This window comes from Atractosteus spatula, chromosome 4, assembly GCF_055471065.1.
Source record: "Atractosteus spatula isolate fAtrSpa1 chromosome 4, fAtrSpa1.hap1, whole genome shotgun sequence".
NCBI lineage: Eukaryota > Metazoa > Chordata > Actinopteri > Semionotiformes > Lepisosteidae > Atractosteus > Atractosteus spatula.
This window is the reverse complement of record NC_142709.1, coordinates 49,549,636-49,571,611: the sequence shown is the minus strand read 5'-3', so window position 1 is coordinate 49,571,611 and position 21,976 is coordinate 49,549,636. Positions and strand designations below refer to the sequence as shown.

Here is a 21,976-nt window from a genome sequence, read left to right as displayed (position 1 = left end):
ATTACCATAGTTAAGAGATTAAGTAGGATCCCTTCTGGTCATTTCTTGAAGGGTTCAAGGAAATCAATTGCAACAGCATGTCTGAGCAGTTTCTTTCATAGGCCCACTACCCTTTGTGTAAAGTTCAATTCCAGCTTGTTTCATGGCTGATTCTGAAGTCTGGCAGATTCACTTTTGTCTGTACCTTTCAGGTACAGTATTTGTATATTTAGATTTTGTCCACTCAAGAGCAAAGGGATTCATTTTTTACACCTGTGCATGACATACCTTTTTATATCTGGCATTTATTTAGTGACCCTTTGCCTGGGCCTTTTGTGCTGGTTCAAACTGAGCGGTTTTCCTCTCCTCGGTTCAGATTAGGCACACCCATGATTAATTATTGTATCAAACAAGTTAGAGTACATACAGATTGCTCAAACAACCTGGACACCAGTTCCTACCAATAAGATTTAAATGATGCAGATTAAGGAAACACCATTGTCATGAATGTAAAAAGGCTGCCAACATAAATAAAAGCAATCAGTATTGTGTGCACATTGCTTTTTGACACCAGTGAGCCAAGGGAAATTAGATTTTTCCTGAAAGTTTTTCTTTAGTCTCGTTGTGGAGTGGCAACTCTGAATTCTTGAAAGCTTTTTTTTTTGTTTCATAATACTTTTTTTTACTGAGTTACCACAGAACCTGGTGGATACCAATCCTGAAGTGTTTACAAAATAACCTTGCTTTCCTGGAATGTCTCTTCTTTACAAATAAAAAAAAAAACTGCTTTGAATTGTTTCAGTTCTGTAGTATAGTAGTGCCTTTGTGAAACATCATTCAAGGTCAAAGACATGATTTTTACTTACTCCCTTGAAGTACTCTTCATCAGGCCATCAGAACACCCATGGATTATGTACTAGCACAGGGTTTATGAATTCTGCTCCTGGAGGACCAAACACCTGCTGGATTTCAATCCACCTGAGTTTAATTACCTATCTGAAATCCTAATTAATCAACTAATTGCTTGTCTGCCTTTTTTTCCTTCTGAAAAGTTATGAAATGCAGCAGTTAAAAGGTCACATTTAAGAGCTGGTAACAGTCCAGGAGTTCAAAATACCCCGAAATTATTAATTAAATGAAGTTAAAAATTGATAAGTTAATTAAGGGTTCATTTGTGTAACTAAGAGCTGGTCTGGAAGAAAAACCAGTGGGTGTGTTGGCCGCCAGGACCAGGATTAGGAATTCCTGCTCTAGAAGACAGCTGAGTGGTTAAAATGTGAGCATGTAAAAACATATTTTAAAGGGTGTAAGAAATGAGCAATAAATGTAAGAGTAGGGAAAAGGAAAGAGAAAGGGAAAAAAACAGGCAAATTAACAGAATGCCCTCCAGCAGGGTGTGCTGTCTGTCAGTGTCTTGGCTGCGCATCAAGTAATGGCGCACCAAGCTCCTCGTAATGGTGGAAGAATCCTGACGAGGGGACCACACTGCTGCCTCACTGTTGCCCTGGGCAACAGGCCTTCAGGAGAATGCCCCAGGCCTCAGGCCGGCACACACAGCCTGGCCCAGCCTCTGCCTGCACTGGTCTGGGGATGAAATATTAGCTCCCTCCCTGAACCGAGTGACTGTTGGTCTCAGGCCCTCCCCACTCCCCTGTTCACCCACGACACAATGTCTTTAAGAAAGAGGATTCAGAAAACAAGTACAAAAAGTTTTTTTGACATTAGAAGAAATCTTGAGCTGCACACCACGATTACCCACAGGAAGCAGGGAGAATTGTATTTATCTCTTTCTAATTGTATATATCTCATGAATATCTCATATTTATCATTTTAATTATTTATCGTTTTTATTATATGGATATAGCACACTCTGAATACTTTAACTTAAAATTTATTTTTAATCACACAAGCCATATAGTAAATGTCCCAGTAAATACGGGGTTCCAGTAATCCAGGTGGATGCTGCACTTTGGTGGTGGTGGAGGGGAGTCCCCATTACCTGTAAAGCGCTTTGAGTGGAGTGTCCAGAAAAAGCACTATATAAGTGTAAGCAATTATAATTATTATTATTATAAAGGGGTGTATTACTTTTTCAGCTTCAGATATAGCAAGGGGTACAGTATGTTGCACAAAAGGACAAAAGAGATAGCATTGTGATGTTTTTAACATAGGCTTCAGTTGGATTGTGTTAGGGGCAAAAGTAACACTAATGTATCTAACTTAGTTTACTATCAACACTTTTATGTTAGGTTATGCTTATTTGCTCCTCGGCCTTCTGAAAGCTTTACTAAAGAAAGCATTGTTGCATCCATATCTTGATATCACACATTTATTTTGCATTTACATTATACAGCTTGTGCGTGTATTATTATTAATTTCGGAGCAATATGAGGTACTACGTCAAAAGTTCTCCGTTCTTATTTTTTAGTAGTGAATTTCAGAGACGTATTTAACTTTATTTTGAATAAAATCCAACACGCGTTTGGATAAGGTCATTTAAAAAAAGAGGGAAATTATTGGCCTCTGCTTACAGTTTCACTGCTCATAGCGTATTGCGGCGGGGGAGTTTAAACAGTCCCCGCTGTGTGTCATTATAGAACTCCATGCATCTTTGGCTTTCCACTTGCACTTGTGGTTTGGCAGTAACTGACACCCCCCCACCCCTCGTACTCCCTTAAGTGTAATCTGCTTGGCATCCCGGAGCTGAAGTATGCAGAGCTGGCCTGCCACATTACAAAAGTAAGCACACTCTTGGTGTACACTGCATAGAGGAGATACTCAACTCTTTAACACATTTAGAACTCTTGTTATTTTTATCATTTTTTTAAATAATCCAGCGTAACTCACATTTACACCTACAGTATGCACACAGCCTGTTGTTTTACTAGATAAATTCAGCTGTAACTCGAGTAAGAGTACGATGGTAGCGTGTCTCCTGGGATTCAAGTCACAAGTCCAGAGCACTGACCGCTACATCAGCTCTCCCCTCTGGAATCCGTGTTTTATAGCTGCTTCAGTGACCCACACTAGCATTTTCTAGCAGCTGCCCATGTCAGCAGAGCAGGACTCTCGAATCTTCACCTCAAGAACCCCAGCTGGAATACGGAGGGGAACTGTGTTGTGATCAGATCCGCACTGAGGGTGAAATGCCAGAAGTGTTTTATATCGAATTAGCATGCAGTGTATTGCATACACAGCATATGAATATGTACAGTAAATAAGTTACCATGCACATAAACTCACAGCTGGCCTCGTAACATCACTAATCAAATAGGTCTGGTCGTAGTAGTTCTTTTAGACCTGATCTTGGGTAAAAAAGAAAAAAACATGGCTTCCCACAGTGCCCAGTCCAATCTGTAACTTATCTGTTGAATTTGTGTGGTTGTTTTAATATCACAGTTAATAGACATAATCACAGTTAATAGAAGTCCTCATTCCAAAATGGGTAATAGCAGCATTCACATTACCGAGTAATACATTCAATACAAAAGGCTTATATCATGCATTTGTTTAAAAGAGACCGCTTTTAATATTTTACATTTAAGGAAGCTGTGACACTGTGCACAATGAAAAAAATGACCAATTTGCAATTGAACAATTCCCTGCTCACTTAATTCATATTTGATTTGCAACGTTAGTCAGGCAGATACAAACAGAAATGCACACTTACTGTAACGGAGTGATTGGAAACAACAGTTAACAGTTGCTTGTATATATTTGTATTTGTAACAATGTAATAAAAGTTGTAAAATAACAATTCTGCACATTAACAAAGATAATGTTTTGAAAAATGAGTTTTCCAATGGCTCATATGTTTTGGTAATAAAAAGAAGTATTGTTTCACCATTGCTCTTTCTCACTCAGGATTTTGGGATTCTTCCTGACTGATTACTGTCTTGAAATCAAAGTACAGTATCTGTTTTTCAACAGTTTAGGCAGAATTCAATTACTTGTAGTATGCTAGTATGTTATCACCTTAACACCACATTAAAATTTTAATTAGATCCGGTAATTACTTAACATACTGTTATGTAGCAATAATTGCAATAATAATACCTCTAAATGTGTCTGCACAGTACTCATAGCATTTTATTAGACTGTATTATACAATAACTTGTTGTTATTGGGCAGTAAGGTGAGGTTTCAAAAGAGGCTTGTTTTCAGTTTAATTTTGTTTTCATATGTGTGATATGCAAACTATTTTAATGATACGGATGTTGCAAAAGACAATTTTATACTTCCAGTGTTTTTGTTTTTATTATTTTTTTCACAAGAAGCTTCTCACACTATTTATAATCAAGTAAATAGTAGCTTTCTTCAACTGGAAACCCAAGACCTATTCTGCATGCCCACGAACATGAACTTCCCGGGTGGTAGCTCATCGACCAGGGACAAGGAAAGAGTACTACTTCTTTTTGGTAAACAACTCCAGGCTGCCAAAGTAAATAGCCATGAATTGAGATATGAGTTTTAGACTTCTGGTTTGGGAGAGCTGTTATTTTTTCAGAATAGTCAACCAGTGCTGGTTTGGCACTGATGGTCCTACATCCCCAAGTCTTACATTAAAAGGGGGGCCTTTTGCTGGACAATGCCAGTCCAAACAACTAAAAGCAACCGCTTCTCTTCCCCAGAGAGAAAGGGCTTTTGTGGAATGTTAAAAAGTAAAAATTGCCCTCAAATCATTATCATTTGGGAATGTTTTTCAATTTGGCTTCCGTTTTACAATAAATCTTTATTGCAAAATCTTATGGCTCTGGGCTTTCCTTTTTCTTTGACTTATGCATATTTTTTCTCCTTTTTATTTTTTTTGTAATCGGCAAGATCACTGCGGTATTTGGAAAAGGAGCGTGCTGCACCGTAGGAAATCTTAACAGGACATGCAACATAGTTTTTTCAGGCGTCTAAGTATTAACAAGTTCCTAGTGTTTGATTAATTGCTACAGATAAAGGGTTATGCCTGGAAGACAGTAAAAAATGTATTAAGAGAATGTTATGATTGAATGCATTAACCTCTTGAACTTGGCTTTGATTCAGTCCTCAATGTGATCAAATTTGTCATCTTTAACTAAACAGTTCGATTTGCGATTTTGTACTCTGTCTTTGCAGATTCTATAGCTCGAAGGACTGCTGTATGTCTCCATTTTTCTTATTATCAAAAAGAGGAGCTGGGGGAGCCAGTATATGGACAATTCCTTTAGGATGGAGTTATAGCTCCTGTCATTTCTTGAACCTATACAGTAATTCTGAAACCTGCATCTATGCTTTTATGGGCCTCCAGAGTTTGAAATCACTCTTTCTACTCAGTGGGGTTATTCTGATCCACAAATGTTTATATGGGCATTACATTTTGGAAGGAAAAAATGCATATGAGGACAATAATACATTACTATGTACATGAGGGATTCTGCTGATTTCACACTGTGTCTGTGAAAAGAGATACATGCAAGCTGACGGTAGATCCCTCTGTCTGTTCGTAGATACTACATCCTGGAGAACCGACCTCGGAACATCTATGGAATGGTTTGCCACTCCTGCCAGAACGCTCCTCGGAACACCAAGGAGTGTAAGTGTCCCCGTGTGGTCTGGTGCTCTCGCACACACCTCTGTTGTGAGATCAGAGTCCCGTCACCCAACTCGTGTGTTCCGCTTGTGAGCCTCATAGGGCACTCGTGCAATTACATGCAAATGCTTTGCTGCTTCATTGTTATTTTTATCCATTCAAGAAAACCCCACTAATAGTAAAACAATGTGTTTCACAGAGGTGGCCTGTGTGTGATCAAACCCTTATTTTTCCCCTGACAGAGAACAGCCTGTACTGCAGGTGGCCCACACACAGTAGGCAAAATTGTGACCCCCTTTTATTTTGTTAAGTAATGTATTGGCGTAAATCTAACAAAGTCAAACAGAACAAATTTAAAAGCTTGATAGCTCCGCCACAAGCTGTGTCTATTGTCAGTGCTGTGGTATGTCCCACATGTGAGTGGACTTTAGCGAATCTGCTGGCCATTGAGATACTCAAATGTTGTGGTAAGCACTAAACCTGAGGTCTACTTCTATTGGGATCAGCTCAAAGAAGCTCTTTCGATATCTGAAAAATGTGGCAATAATAGCAGCTCATTAATAAAGTACTGAGAGAAACCAGTGTTTCTGGTATTTATCTTCTGCAGCTTATTAAATATTCAGATTTTTTTTTCTTTTTGGCTCTGTCAGTGTGATTGGCAGCTCATCCATAACTTTGCTGAATAGCTCATTAATTATGCTGAATATCTGGACAAATAACTCTGGTGGGGAGTTAAAGCACTGATGCTGAGCAGAGCTGTTTCTCTGTGCGGCAGTCACTCTCAATTTGGTGACACTCTACATTAGCTGCTGCAATTTTTTAACAGATGTATTTTCTGAACTATCTGCTTTGCCAACACGCATGAGAAGGTGAAATGAAAGAAGGGGCTAAATGAGGTCAGAGAATTCCACATACGTCTTCCAAAAAAAAGAATTTGACATTAGACATTAGCTGGTTTTAGTGTTTGCTTTTTAATTTTTGGGAGAACTGCCTTAAAAGACATACTTTCACCACCTTTCCCTGAGCATGGACGTTTGCGTCCACAGATCTATGAACCGCGCATTGTTGCTAAATGAGAAGACCTCATAATTATAATCAGGATTAATTCCAATTCAACGTTTATATCCAAAGGGTCTATGGTCTCTCTCAAAGTAAGCACAGGCTTTATTCTTATTTTACAGCAGATACAGAAGGGATATTTTTAATATACTAACATTTAACCTTAACCAACCAGGTTTACAAAACCAAAACCAGAAGAAGCAGAGTTAGCTGTCCTGGGTCATTTATACTGCTAGATGGTAGATCAAAACGTGGTTGAGGGACCAGTGCTTTCTGCATGGCTGAAGGTTGAAATGTTGAACAAACCATGTGCAGAAAGTGACAGGGACCTGTGTGTGAACTAGTGCAGAGAGGAGTGGAGATTGTGGAAATCAAACGGAGATGGAACTGGCGTCTCTTGTCGGCCTCATTTGCTAGCAATTTTTAGTTGAGCAAGGAGTTGGCAGGGTCCCTTTGCATCTTTTGTGGGTTTCATTTTATAAACTGGATTAATAAAAGATGTCATATGGAATAAGCGCACTGGCAGACCTTCCACTATTATTATCAGGCGCAAACTTGAAGCCACACAGCTCGCATGGCTACAGGGAATGTGTGTCATCACAGTTCCTTTCCAGGAAAGGAGTCTGAAATGCCACATATTTAGCTTTTAAGAGACAAAATTAGGACAAAATTTATCTACAAACCAAAACTAGAGCCTTTGCCTACATCAGTCACAGACAATGAAAATCTGTCTCTTGTCAGTGAGTGTTATTTCTGTCCTAAATGTGAAAACTGAAATACTGAAGTTTTCACTCTCTGGGCCTTAATAAGAATTATACTGTTACAGTAAAGCCCTGGATACAGTTTTAGCAGATTTTGTCCGCTAACTCAGAAGTCCGTTAAACCGAGGGTTGACTGTGTCCTACCAACTTAGAAAAAGTGTTGAGATGCGATTCAACACACATTCAACTGGTTACAGAGCAAAGACGGTAGGAACGGGAGTGAAAGTGATGTTTTTAATCTAATGTTGCCACTGTGCTTTTTAAAATACCAAACACCACAAACAACAAAAAAAAGAAGCGTTTAGCATGGAGTTACTTGTTTGAGAGAGGGCGAGCTAGAGCTTGCCAACTAATCTGCAAATTACACAAACACATTGCATAGTTTGTATCTATTAATTAAAAGCATGGAGGGCAAAAAAGAAAAACCCTGAAGATTATTCACTTGTTGCTGCTTGCAATAATTGTTCTACAGAAGAGTAACTTCCGTTCCCCTGCTGCCCATCCATTTCGATGGGGATGTGAAAAGGGTTGCAGAGCTTTCAGCCAGTTCCAAGTGAACAGGTGATTTTAATCAGACTATACAGTAAAACACAGTGCCGTGTTCAATTGCTGGCATTCTCACTTACCACTTTTATAAGGCATGCGGGGGCCCATTGATTTCGGCCCTGTCAAATGTTATTAAAATTCTATTTGCCCAATATGTTTTGAAAGAAAATTAAAAAAAACAGGAATTGGAAAAAACAAACAAACTAGAAGAAAAGGCTTCCAAGTGATTAATTCCCATTTGAAATTTCGGAAGAGTTTGTGAATGTTACAAATGCAGACTGGCAGGGTAGATTTACGTTTTTTTCAAAAAAGGGGAAAAAAGATTAGGGTTATTTTTTTGTTGAATATCATAGTTAGAGGGGTGACACAGGGGCACGGGGTTAGCCCTAGGTTCAGACCCCAGGGTGCTGTCTGTGTGGAGTTTGTATGTTTTCCCTGTGTTTGTGTGGGAGTCCCCCGGATGCTCCAGGTTTCCTCCCACGGTCGAAAAACACTGGCTCATTGGCTTTGGGGAAATTTGGTCCTGGTGTGAGTAGGTGTGTTTGTGTCTGTGTCTGCACTGTGATGGACTGGCATCAAATTCAGGGTGTATCCAGCCTTGCACCATTGCTTACCAGGTCTGGCTCCCCTGCACCCCTGTATTGGATAAAGTGGTTAGAAAATAGATAGATGGATGGATCGTAATCAGAGTAAGTATGGTCGTATTCATGTAGTGGGTATTTACTGTACTTGTTATATGTCTTTCTTCCAAACGCTGTATTTGATCATGTCTGGGTCGAACTGATAGAAAAGGCAGCAACATATCATCGTAATGCAAAATGATAGGTACTTACAACAAAGTATCTCAAGGAAAAGAGCAAGCCAAAAAGAACTGTGCTCATTATGCAAATGATGCAATTAATCATCCATCTTGCTTTCAGCTGCGCATATTTTTTCACCCTTGATTAAACTAGAAACAGAGAGCCCTTAACTCGTGTTTCCTTGAAGGGAACTCTACCCATTTGTCATCAGCTAGGAGGAAATGGCACAAGCACCTTCTCCTCAATCACTTCAAGTAGAATCTGAAATTACGTCGATGGACTGGAAACCAATCTCCCCTTTTCAGCAATCTGTGGATTTTGAAAATACACGCTGAAGCGGTCAAATTGAGGTGCAGTCTCCACTTATTTCCTGAGCCATTTGAGAGCGATCTTGTGTTACCATGCACCCTTTAAGCTGAATTTTAAATGTACCCTCTCCAAGACTGCAATTGTTTCCACTGTTTTCAGTGGTGAGAATGGGGCTTAAACACCTGGGAGACGAAAATGACATCAGGATCTTATAAGTTACCTCATTACACAGCAGAGGTTTTTCAGCTGAAACCTATAGTTTTAATCCTCCACACTCAGGGTAGGGTCCTGCCATTTGCTCATTTGTTGAATGTTCAAACAGGTGTTCGTTGCTCAGAGCATTTATGTCCAAGAAGTTTACTACATGCGAAGGGAAGTTTATTATTTTGTGTTAAGAAAACACAAGTGGAATGCACTAAGCCATTTAATGCAAAAAAAAAATCTGCTCTTATGAATCTTGCAGTCTACAGGATCTCGCGCTGGTCAGTGTCAAGCTGGTTCTGAAATGGCTTTTCTTTCATGACCTCTCAGGACAGGTGTATTTGTGTGACCTTTCAAAAATAAAGGGGTGTTTCAACCCACCGGCTTTCAGAGGCTTGTTTAGAGGGGGTACTGACTGATGCAGTTGGGCCTGTTGTATGTTGCAGGTATGCGGACCAGTAGGGGCTCATCCGACAGCTCTCCCGCAGTGTCCTCCACCAGCACCACCATCTTCCCTCATCCCCACAAAGGTGAGAAGCCAGCTGACCCCTCCTCTGGGGGTTCAGTCCAGATCGCGTCAGTCTGGGTTCACAAATGGGCGGCGGGCATTGGGATTGCAGCCCTACCTTTCTCTTTGGTTGCGTCCAGTCGTAAACAGGGCCTCAGCACCTTTCCTGTCTGTCGCTGAGGTCACTTGGAAATGGTTCGTTTTATCACACTGAGAAAGCATTCAATATAAAGTAGCTGCGAGACAGCTCTTCTCTGTTTCATCACCTGTGGACTTCTGCCGTGTGTTTGAGAAGGGATGTGGCGTTAAAAGGGATTTTAACTGTGGATCTGTCTGTCTCTCCGTCTGTTACCAAGATCTGATGGGGCAAGGACATCTGGCTACTGCTCTGATCATTGCCATGTCCACCATTTTCATCATGGCTATTGCCATTGTGCTGATCATCATGTTCTACATCCTGAAGGCAAAGCCCAGTGGCCAAGGTAAGAACACCGCAGTGAAAACACCCCGACTTTACTACCCCTCGGTCCTCTGGTACTGTGGCTAGAGGTAGCAGTGCTCCCTGCAGTCGAGATGGTTCAGAGTTCAGTGAATGAGACCGCACACCGGCAGTGGAACACCAGCAGCTTCTGATTAAACAAAAACTTGTTTATTCATACAATGAGAGCCATCTCACATTTTGATCAACACATCTTTCTTTGCCTTGTTTATGAAAAGCTCCTGTTCTTTAAATGTTTCCCTCTGTCCTCTGTTCTGGAAAAAAACTTTGGTGACTGAAGCAAGTGTGGTTGGGTTGTCGTTTACCCATGCAATGCTGGACAATTATTCTTTTTCTTGGGCGAAGGTTGATTTTTTTGAAGAAGGATGCCTTTGGCATCCTAAAAAATTCAGACTGTTGTGTTTTCACAACGCCTATAGACGATATAATAAACACTCACTGTGTGCTTCATTGCCAGCCTGTTGCTCTGGTCAGTCCGTGAAGACGGTAGAGGCACAGACCAACAACCAAGAAGATAAAAAAGAAGTCCAAGGTAAGAAACCACAGTCTGTAGTGAGGCAGCATTCAGGGCACAAGAGAATACAGCTTAAAAACAAGTTCTGAATTATTTGGTCTTTGCTTTAAATAAATAACCACCTCTGTACAAAATGGCTTACTTATTGTATTCTTTTATGTGTGTGGTCAGAACTAGAAACAGTTCTGTGTTTTCAACACAGGCTCTTGAAAAAGGTGTCAAAATTGTACATTAAAAAGGTTTGGAAAGCTGGTAGTAGTTAGCAAGTTTTTTTTCTTTTTATAAGAGGATGTAAGAAGTATGGAGCAGTTTTGTATTATGGGCGTATTCTCTTTACTTAAATTTTGGCTTTCTTTATTGGGACACAATCTTTGTTGTCTGTGGACATGCTGTAGGTTCATTCTGTTGTTCGAAATGGTGAACAGATATTGACTTTGTGCCTGTTTTGCACAGTGTAGTTGCTGTGATATTATTTGAGGTAGTTCAGATGTGTTTGTTTTTTTAAGTACACTCGTTTCTCTTGCAGAAGATGTGGTGATATTCTCTGAAAAAGATGAATTTGACAAGCTCAAACCAACCCCACCGAAAGCAGTCAAAAGGTAAATGAATGGACTTTGCATCCTTTTGTGTCAGTTGGATAGGAGATACTATGCTACTATCAGTCATTACAACAGGTAGATTTTAAGATTGTGCATGGATACCAGGAATAAACATGTTCTAAACACATTCAGGCACAATAATTTTTTGTTCTACAAACAGGCCATAACACAAAATCTCCAAGATTAAACCCCTTCAGACATGCAACTCTCGATCTCTTTTTTAACTTTAGGGCACAAACAAGTTATAAATATTGTAAGTGCTACAAGATAAGTATGTTGGAACTTGAATGGAGGCCTCCAAGTAGTGATTTTATCTCCTGATATTCAGCTTTAGATCTGCAGATAATTAAAGTCACCACAGAACAAGTTGCAGCAGTTGGGCTTCAGGTTTGTAGCCTTTGAGTGAGGAGACAGACTGAGGAGGGCTTTGTAGCCGAGCTGCACATGGGCAGTGGGAGGAAAGCCCAAGCTCATCTCAGGAGCTGTAGTTGAAACATTGTGTGGCTTTAGTTGAAACATTGTGTGGTAAGGGATGAGGTAGCTGTATACAAATGCACCCTGGAGTCACTTAGTTTAAGGGAAGATGTTCATTTACACAAACATAATAGAGCAATTGATAACTACTTCAAGCCCAGGCCAAACCACCAGGTGAAAACATCACAACTTTAAAGGATGACAGCTTTTTGCCCTAAACCTTTTCTTGCCTGGCTGTGGAAGCTTGTTGGCACAGTGCAACATTTTGTCTCCTTGAACAAAACTGCACAAACAATGGAGGTTTGTTTTGCGCTTCTTTCTCGTCTTTTGCATGAGTGAGGCAGAGTGAAACGTACATGCACACATTCAGACCTTTTGAAAAAAGCCAGAAGTCTGACTCGGAGAGAAATCTGTAGCACAGTGGTGTTACGATAAGGGGGAAAAAGAACAATTGTTTTTACTGAGTAGGATCAAGTTAATGGTGTTATTTGGCTTCCCATGCCAGACTATGTGCTAATTCATTCAGCAGACTGCCAAGCCACTGGTGATATCTTATGACACAGAAACAATGGCATTCTGTGAGCACCCTTTACTCTGTGTGTCAACAAGGCGCTAAGGTTGGAAAAAACTGTGGAAGAAAGAATTCATAGTTAATTCACATCAAAAAGTCTTATTTCTAGAGACCTATAACCGAGCCCAGTGAAATCACAGGATGCGAAAAGACAAAAAAGGGCAAAACAGCTTGAAGTCTAGTGAAGTTATGAATCACCTGGCAGGAAAAAGCAATGAGTTTTCCTAAAACGTTTCACTGGGAAGCGGGACTCATTTTCTTATTCACAACTGCGGTGAAAACAGGAGCTTGAACCATCTGCCCCACCAGCCCTCCCCACCCAGGAAAAATGGTTCTTTATTAAAATAATTGAGAATAGAAGGAAGGATGGGCCTTTCAGCACATCAGAGCTTGTCATTTTTCTGTATGCTAAGTGATTATATCACAGTATCAAGCCTAGACTTGAGCCTAGTGCCTCTACTTTTGCATCATTCCCTGGTACACTATAGCATAGATGGATAACTCAGTTTAATAAAATATTTCCTAATACTGGTATAAAATTAGTCTTTACAATTTTCCAGTTATAACACCTTGTTGTGCACACTGACTGTGATCAAGGCATGAATAGCCTGAAAATCTGAAATTACTTTTTTTTTTGCTGTTGCATGTTTAAAAGCTGTAAAGTAGTCTGCAGAATGTAATTGTTTTCTCTCTAAAATGACATCCCTTGACTATAGACCAGAAATGCACTGTAGAGTCCTCAGTAAAGGGTATAGACAGAGTTCCCTGTTCTGAAAGAACTGAGGTGCAATGTGTACCAGGCACAAATGAAAGAGCCAAGCGATAAGTCAGCTGTCTCTTCTGTCATTTCAGTGAAAATGATGCTTCTTCAGAGAATGAGCAGCTCCTGAGCCGCAGCATAGACAGCGACGAAGAGGCGGCACTGGAGAAGCAAGGAGCCACTGATCTGTGCCTGCTGTCTCTCGTACATCTCACAAGAGAGAAGTCCTCTTCCACTAACAGCAAATCCACTGGGGTAAGAGTCCCATGCCACCTCACAGCTCCACTCTCCCACTAGGAGGAAGTGAAATGGTTTCATTGACATGTGGGGCGGCATGGTGCTGTGGCTGTTCTTGGGTGGTCTCCAGGTGGCTCTGTTGACCTGGCCACAACACAATAAGTACTGTGAGATTTTCCACCCTCCTCTGATATCTGCCTTCTGAAAATGATACTCTGTGAGATCTGCCATCTCCAGGGTCTCGGGTTTGAATCTGGCCTTGGCCAGTCGGTCTGTGTGGAGTTTTCAAGTTTGGTAGGGGTGTTCTCAGTGTGGCCAGGACTTCTTATAGAACTTATACAGAGGCAGATGAGATGAAGATGAGCTGAATGGTCGCGTATTCATAGGTCATGCATGTCATGCATATCAGCCTCAAGTGCCAACTCTTACCGCCAGATACCAATGAACCCAGCTTTTCATTTTTACGGGCTAGAAAAATATCCCTGCATCAAATGGTTTCTCTGTGATCTACTTGTGTTAATTGAGGTTGGTGAAATACCATTCTCGTGACTCGACTAGCAAGGGTGAGCACACAAAATGCATTGTCAAACCTTTTATAGTTTGCTTTATAGTTAATTTCAGAAAGTGAATACACAAGCATATTAAGAACAATTCTGGCACTGAAACAGGAATAGCAAACACCTCAAAGGTAAAGTAGTCTGAAAACATGTTAAAAGGTGCACAAGCACTAACAGTTATATTTTAACTGGCAACCTATACCATGTATGTTGCTGTGCCAATATTGGCAAGAGAGAAAACACATGGCAGTCAATCCAAGAAAAATATAGTAACCAGGGAGGTAGATTAAGTTTTAAGTAGTTTTTGCAAGAAAATGGGTCTATTTATTTCCTTTAGCTTCTCACTTTGAATCTAAGTTGTAATTTGTTACAGAGGAAATCATACTTTGTTCTTGGATAATCTCCAGGTGGGTCTGTTGACCTAGCCACATGACTATCAATACTGTGAGTTCTTCCACCCGACATGATTTCTGCTTTCTGAAAATGATACTCTGTGAGATATGCCATCTGACTATGGCATCTGTGAGGTCTGAATGGGATATCGTGTGATGAGAGAACATCTTGTGCACACAAAACCAGAATAACAGCAGAAAACGTTTTTCTACTACATCTGTCTGGAGTACCAAAGAAAATTTTCTCCATACAACAAATAATTGCAATTGCAAACTTGTCTTCAGATCACATAGATGATCACATATGCTATTCTTTTTAAACAAACCTCTTTACCTTTGCCTCTTCCATTTAACCATTCATCCTCTCATTTTTCAAAATGTCTTATAGAATACTTAGCTATTTATTTAGTGATTTAGTTACCATTTTCCCTTTCTTTCAGATTCAGAGCCGGAGGAAAAAAATTTTAGACCTGTACACAAAAGCATGCAGTGTGGCTGAAGGTGAGCATCTATGTATTTTCTTTTTTGCACATTGTATATACTACAATTAACACATATATTTTGTACATAGTAGTTCAAGTACAGTAGGTGGCTGCATCAGCATGTGTAGGCTGCAAAGGAACAAGTAAAGGTTTATTCCATGCTGAAAAGAGAAGAAAAAACAAAGTTTTTTGCTGTGGAGCCTTCGGGTATGCCTTCTTGACACCATGTATGTGTTTTATAAGAAAACCCTAATTACAGAAAGCAATGGATCTCAATGACTTAATGAGATCACTTCTACATGTCTTTAAATGAAGAATCCATTTTGGTGCATGCGTTTAAAAAGTAGTCAAATAAATACATTATAAATCTGTCATCTGTCTTGTATCTTTTTTGAATGCATTAGCCTCAAATGAATGAACAGAGCCATTTGGATTGATTCTTACTAAGCCATAGCTAATGTTTGTAGAGTTTTCATGCTTTGTGTTATGACAGGATAATTAAAACCATCTGTATTGGTGCAGCCGCTAAAAATACGTGCTTGGGCTTATACAAAAAATTGAAAGAAAAATATTTGCAAATGTTTCTGGGGTTTCTGTCCTTCAGATACACTTCTAAATATCTCCAAAAGATAGCTTTCTCATTTTGCAACCATCAGTGAGAAATGTCAACCAGCAATGTAATTAAAATAATAATTATTTTTACTGTAGAGAAATGTGTGAAGAATGAGCCAGGGAGCCGCTGTAGGGTGCAGATAGGGTGGAGGGAGGGGGCAGGAGAGATGCAGAAAGGAGGTATTTGTACGCGAGAGAGTGAAAGTGAGTGAGTTTAGAATGTGTTATTATCTTGAAACTCTGTTTTAAAAAAATATTGCAAGATTCCACAGCAGTTCACTGTCAACATCTGAAACCAGTGTTTGTCTACTTTAGATAATGTACATTGTTAACAGCATGTGAAGCTTTGAATGACTGACATTCAGTTTAGTTCTCCATGCCCAAACAAAACCCAGGTTCTCATGTGCAAGTTAGAAAAAACTATACTCTCTTTATACAGGATCACAACCAAACCTTTCCCCATCACTTGAACGGTCCTTTATATACCCTTCTAGGAATTGTGGAATACACATAAAACAAATGCCTATTCAATTTACATTGTTATTTAAATCCAAAACTACATACAGTTGAGCAATAGTATTCTTGTGAAGCACAGCTGCATTTAGTGCAACAACACAGAAAAAAATCATCACGAATCAGTGCAGATTACACCCAAATGAACATCTTTCTTAAATAAAACCATCTATTTGAAACAGAATCTATTTTAATCTAATTTTCAGGATCATAAATGAATAGGTATTTTTCAGATTAACTCAATATTAACTTTGAAACCCATTAATTTTTCACGTAATTATTCTGTTTTCAATTAGAACTCGGTGTTCCTACTTTTTTTTAAAGAAACCACATCTAATTCAGAGCAAAATAACATAATTTGGTGGCAAACTCTAGAATGTTCTCTAATCTGCATTCAGGTTTCATTCTGAATGTCAGTAGAATCAATAATGCTGTCTTTACTGAAACAGTAAAATACTATCAAAATTACTCAAACACAAGAGTGAAAACTAAGATATATACTTTTATTCTTTTTTAACACTTAGAAGGACAGAGCCTGACCAGTAGTGTCAAGCATTGCAATCCCATAGACATCATGTCCAGACCCTCCCCTGCAACTCAAACTGAATGCAAACTGCAACAGTCCAGACTCTCTCCTGCAACACAGAGCTCAAACTGTAACACAGTCCAGACTCTCCCCTGCAACGCAAACAAAGCCAAACTGCAACAGAAACAGAACGACAAACTGCAACACAGTCCAGACTTTCTCCTGCAACACAGAGCTGAAACTGTAACACAGTCCAGACTCTCCCCTGGAACACAGAGCTCAAACTGCAACACAGAGTGAAAACCACCCCAAGGCTTTACTCATCTAATTCTGTTATTTATTCATCCTGCCTGTGCAGTTCTCTCCTGTAATGATTTAATTTACACCTCCATGAAGATCTTTTCTTTTTTGTGGCTGTTTTGTGAGGTCCTGTGAGGCCTTTATGTGTGATTTTGCATTTATCCGTCAGTTTCCTCTGCCTCTCCCCAGGCCTCAGCCCTACGGAGCTGCCCTTCGACTGCCTGGAGAAGACCAGCCGCATGCTGAGCTCCACCTACAGCACCGAGAAGGCGGTGGTGAAAACCTGGCGCCACCTGGCCGAGAGCTTCGGCCTGAAGCGGGATGAGATCGGGGGCATGACGGACGGCATGCAGCTCTTTGACCGCATCAGTACGGCGGGCTACAGCATCCCCGACCTGCTGACCAAGCTAGTGCAGATCGAGAGGCTGGACGCCGTGGAATCCCTCTGCACAGACATTTTAGGGGGGGCTGAGGGGTCCCTCCCCACCAGTCCTACCATCTCCTCTCGGTGTGCCAGCGTCTGAGCGCCCCTCGTACACCCAACAACGCTGGACAATGAAGAATCCCGCTGGGCCTCAGGGTGCTACCTCAAGAGCCTCTCTCTTTTGTGTGTGCCTGCGTTTAGCAGAAATTTAGAATCTATATCCACTCCGTTATTTCCAATCGCCAATTGTTTGTTTTTCAAATCACGGCACTCAGCTACAAACCGCGCAATCGTACACGGGAGGAGAATGAAGAGGTGGGAAACCACCCCCCGCCCTCCGTCGAGCCAATCGTCTTCTAACATGTTACAGCAACGCCCCTCTCCCGAAGGAGCAATGCTGATTGGAGGAGGGGCGTGTCCATCATATGCAGCACCACCCCATACCGGAGGATCAGTGGTGATTGGAGGAGAGCGGTGTCCCTCACCAATTGCACCATGAGTTTGCAAGCTCGCGGGAGGCCACAAGGGTTCCTGTGTGACTGAGAGCTGTGAGAGCCCTGCTAATTCATCCCTCGATATACTCGCGCAACCAATCATTCGCCGCCACTTCTGGAGCCCCAGTCACAGCTTGATCACAGAGCTCAGCCATCACTCGGACGAGCATCTTGGTCATTTTTGCCGCCTGTCTTATCTTTTCAGTCATCCCAATATTGCAGCTGCTTGCTGAGGACAGCAGCTTGAATAATTCATTGATGCACAAAACACAAAAGAACACAATGGTTATTGGCAGGCCAAAGTGTCTGTTTTTTTAATAAAAGAGAACACTTTTGTTAATTTCTATTTTTGAGTGAAGCAGGGCGCTGGACGCACTGGTACAGACTTTTTTGAAGGTTTAAAATAAACCTGTAATTTTTTATTGGCTTAGAAAACCTTACCTTTTGTAAAAAAAAAAAGGGCCGAAATCGGAACAGAGCGAACAGCCACAGAAACAGGCGCATTAACAGACTGCTGGTGACACTTTTACAAGTGCCTTTTATTCTCAGTATCCTGGGTAATGGGAGCCAAGCTGGGGTCACACATAATGTTCTAATTCAAGCCAGGGAAGATTTCCATTTATTTTCACCCCATCTCTTTACTGCAACTCTGGGGTCTCCAGGCCCTCTCCTGGAGAGCTCGAATCTGGCAAGTTTTATAGGCATCCATTAAACCACCACTTTCAACAGGCAGGAAATCAATCAATCTATGAAGTACCTAAGTAATTAAGTGAACACTGGACTAAAGATATGAATTCCTTTTAGCCCTCAAGCACCCTAGCTGCCTTTAATTGAATAGGTGACGTGCTTAATGGATCAATAATTTCAAGTGCTTTCAATCTTTTAGGAATGGGTAATACAGGGTGACCTGTAAAGTTTACTGCACAGGGACAAGAGTTGGAAACCCCTGCTCTAACCCAGCAGGTGGGATTATGGTGAAGTTTATTTTGTAGCAAGGGTGATTTTTTTGGTTCCCTCTTAAACTATAGGCTAACTTTTAAAAGGTACGTGACTTTTAGGTTGTGGGTTGGAATCTCCACTGCAAACCCTGTTGTCGTACCTTCAGTGAGGTACTTTACCTCAGTTCTCCAGTCTGCCCAGCTGTATGACAGGGAACCGGCATTGCTGAGGGGTCATCCTTGCAATAGTGTGGTGTCCCATTTGGGGAAAAGTCCGTCTCACCTGCTTAACACCATACAAACTAGGGTAAGCTCTGGCCCAATTAAGCTGCTGTAGCATGGAGGGAAAAGTACCTAGCTACAACATTCTGCTAATTTTCAGGAATTGAGTTATGACCTGGACTGTATTGCAGGTTTGGTTATACAGTAATTTCAGCTCCTTGACAAATGGTTGTTCGTATATGTATGAAGCTTCAGTATTAACCTCCCCACAGTCCTGTCTGCGGGTGAATTTAGAAAAAATACTCATCCTACCAGGCGCGTCCGTCATTGATGCGGCGAAAAAAAAGTTCTAAAATCTAACATAAATCTTTAGAAAGTACACGTGCATGACTTGTGTGGTTTTATTTTTTACTTCTGGTTTTAATTCACTGAGATGTGGTGGTTTCCAGTTGTGGTGCAAAATGGCTGTTATTTCCAGCACCCAATTAGCTAATAGAGCCAAATGGAGAAGCCGTGGAAGAAGCCAACATAAATAGATACGCAGTTGCTTAAGTATTTTACTATAAGCCAAACGCAGGACTGTAGCCAGCATGTTCAATAAGAGAATGTCATGTCTTATCAGTATGATAAATAATGCCTGAAATGTATTTTAAAAGTCTATTATGTGTGAAATGCATAATAGTTTGGTGCGTTGCCCCAGAATAAATCTGATGTGGCAAGCTCTCCAATGTGAAATCTGGACTAAATTAAAACCTTAGGCCCTCATGCTATTCACAGATGACATGTCTGCTGCTCGGTGGTGGCTTTGTGATTGCCAGAGGCTTTTTTAACTTTAACAGTGGAATCCTGCCATCAACTTTGGGGTTTGTAATGTGCCATCAAGGACATGCTGAAAGTTTCAGATAAAGCTGAGACAATAACCCTAAATATTCCCGTTTTTCAGCTATCCAAGACAGAACATTGCCATGTACACAAGGTGTAAAAATATTAAGCTGTTCAGCTAACATGGTCACATCAAACATATTTTAAAATGTTCCTTCTGGTATTTCTGTTGTAGATTTGTTCTTTGATGCCCTTTGATTCAGGGAAAGCAACACACTGTGTTTAACTAGATGAACTGAATTCTACAAAGGTCTTTAAGCTCCTAAGAATACTCCCCAACTTCATAGATCAGTAGGGCTGTACCAAATAGAAACAATTATAAACTTAAACAACATAGTCTTTCAAACAGCAGGAGCTGGACTCCACTGATGTAGAAGAGAGACAAATGTATCTGCATGTATGATGTTAACCATTTAGCTTGTATTAGTAAGGTCTAAGCTTTTTCTGTCCAGGCTAAACTAGTGAAGAAGGTTGTATTGTGAATACTGAAAGAGGGATACTGATGATAACATCAGTACAAAGCAATTCCACTTACCTCATCAACATACTATATAAAAATGTTTAAAATTTAAAAAGCAGGTATGAAATGCTAATGGAAACAAATTGTGCGTGTATATATAACTTATTATTGTACATATGCATTATGAAAGAACTGTATCATTAAAGTATTTCTAATGATGAGAAATGAAATCTGTAATTCTTTAAAGAACATTTCCCACAAAGTTCACACAATAGTATGACATCCACTGAATACAGTACATACGCCTATCATATACATTAACCCCTCCGACTTAAATACACATTCTCACATATGCTACAGTAATCGTTAAAAATCAAACTACTTTAAATCACATTATGCAGACTTTTTAACACAAGTGACAAATCTGTCCAAGCTTATTCAGCATAACACGTGTCCTTTACTCAAGTCAGTCTAAAAACCATAGTTATGACACATAATTTAAGTGGAATTAACAATATAGACTTGTGCCGTATTAAAAAGTGTTGCTTCAGGGTCCAAGATAGGCAGTTTCTTACTCTGAAGGCTTCCAGGCCTAATCATGCTTATCTGTATATTAATTAGACTGCTTGATGTTCCGTCCCTCAGGCAGCCCAGAGAGAAACCTCTCAAGTCTCAGAGTTCACTGCCCTGTGATGTACAGTATGTATTTCACATTGCACAGATCCACAGAGGCGCAGCACATAGCCTCTTCACTGCACATCCATCTTCATCTGGCCGTTTCATTTGGGAAGGGCCTCTGAGCTGCCAAATCATCTCAACTCATGCATTAAAGTGTTTTCCACTTTCTTTTAAGCTCTTGATTAATCTGATAATTACAATAACTGGGCTGCACTTTTCCCCGTGATTAACAGAATGCCGAAACTTCAGGCTAGATCCAAGTCTGACATACAGGGTCTCCTTTGTTCATTGGAAACCCGATTATGAGGTTGCAACACTCTGATCTGACTGTGAAGCTGAAGTGAAGTGGTGTACCGTTCAAGGGGCTTTAACGGTTGACAGAAATGTCATGATCTTATCACATTTTACTTTGCTTCGAACACTTGACAGCGTGAAAGCAATCATTATTCTCCATGTAGCAAAAAATGGGCACATTTGAAAAGTGCTTTTAGTTATGTAACCAAGCTTTAGTAATCTCCATTTTAAAGTGTATGAAAAGTATTTAAAACTTGGAAAACAGGAAAACTGGTTAGGCTTTAGAACCCTGTAAATAGGAGATTAAACAGACTCTAGAACCTCGATGAACAGGCTCTTGAACTCAGTAAATAGAGGATTAAAAAGGCTCTAGAATTCAGTAGCCTCATTCTCCAAGTTGTTGGAAACAGATGAATGGGTAAATGGTTTGTTGTGTTATACCAAAATTTCAGATTCTGGGATTAACAGATTTGTGAACTGTTTTACTGACCTTTTTATTCTTTTCTCTCTTTAAAATACTGCTTTGACCATAAATATCACTGAGCAACAGCTTCACACAAATCGTTGTGAGAAATCACCAGCTGAACTACAGTAACTGATAGAACTTCAGTAATTGCAACCACGTAAGCAGTGAACCTGTTGTACTTGGCCGAGAAAGAAATTTGAACATAGGTATACTTCCTTACTTATTGAACTGCCAAGACTTTTGGAATAATGGAGTCATAAGTAAGTATGAATGGCCATATTGTATTATATGTAACCTCTATGATGATGTTGTGCTGGCTGCATATTCAAATGAAAGTTGGCCGATTACACTCAAAAATC

The 21,976-nt window shown here is 40.3% G+C and overlaps 1 protein-coding gene across 1 annotated transcript in view; it reads left to right on the top strand.

Moving 5' to 3' along the window:
• Nucleotides 1-20,397, top strand: part of edar (ectodysplasin A receptor) — a 48,737-nt gene extending 28,340 nt beyond the window's left edge. Inside the window, exons 5-12 of the mRNA XM_088913834.1 lie at nt 5,457-5,542; nt 9,662-9,745; nt 10,080-10,205; nt 10,680-10,754; nt 11,263-11,335; nt 13,233-13,395; nt 14,767-14,827; nt 16,949-20,397. Coding sequence (XP_088769960.1) covers nt 5,457-5,542; nt 9,662-9,745; nt 10,080-10,205; nt 10,680-10,754; nt 11,263-11,335; nt 13,233-13,395; nt 14,767-14,827; nt 16,949-17,283 — 1,003 coding nt within the window. The 3' untranslated portion in view covers nt 17,284-20,397. The remainder of the gene's footprint in view (nt 1-5,456; nt 5,543-9,661; nt 9,746-10,079; nt 10,206-10,679; nt 10,755-11,262; nt 11,336-13,232; nt 13,396-14,766; nt 14,828-16,948) is intronic.
• Nucleotides 20,398-21,976: the final 1,579 nt, after the last annotated feature.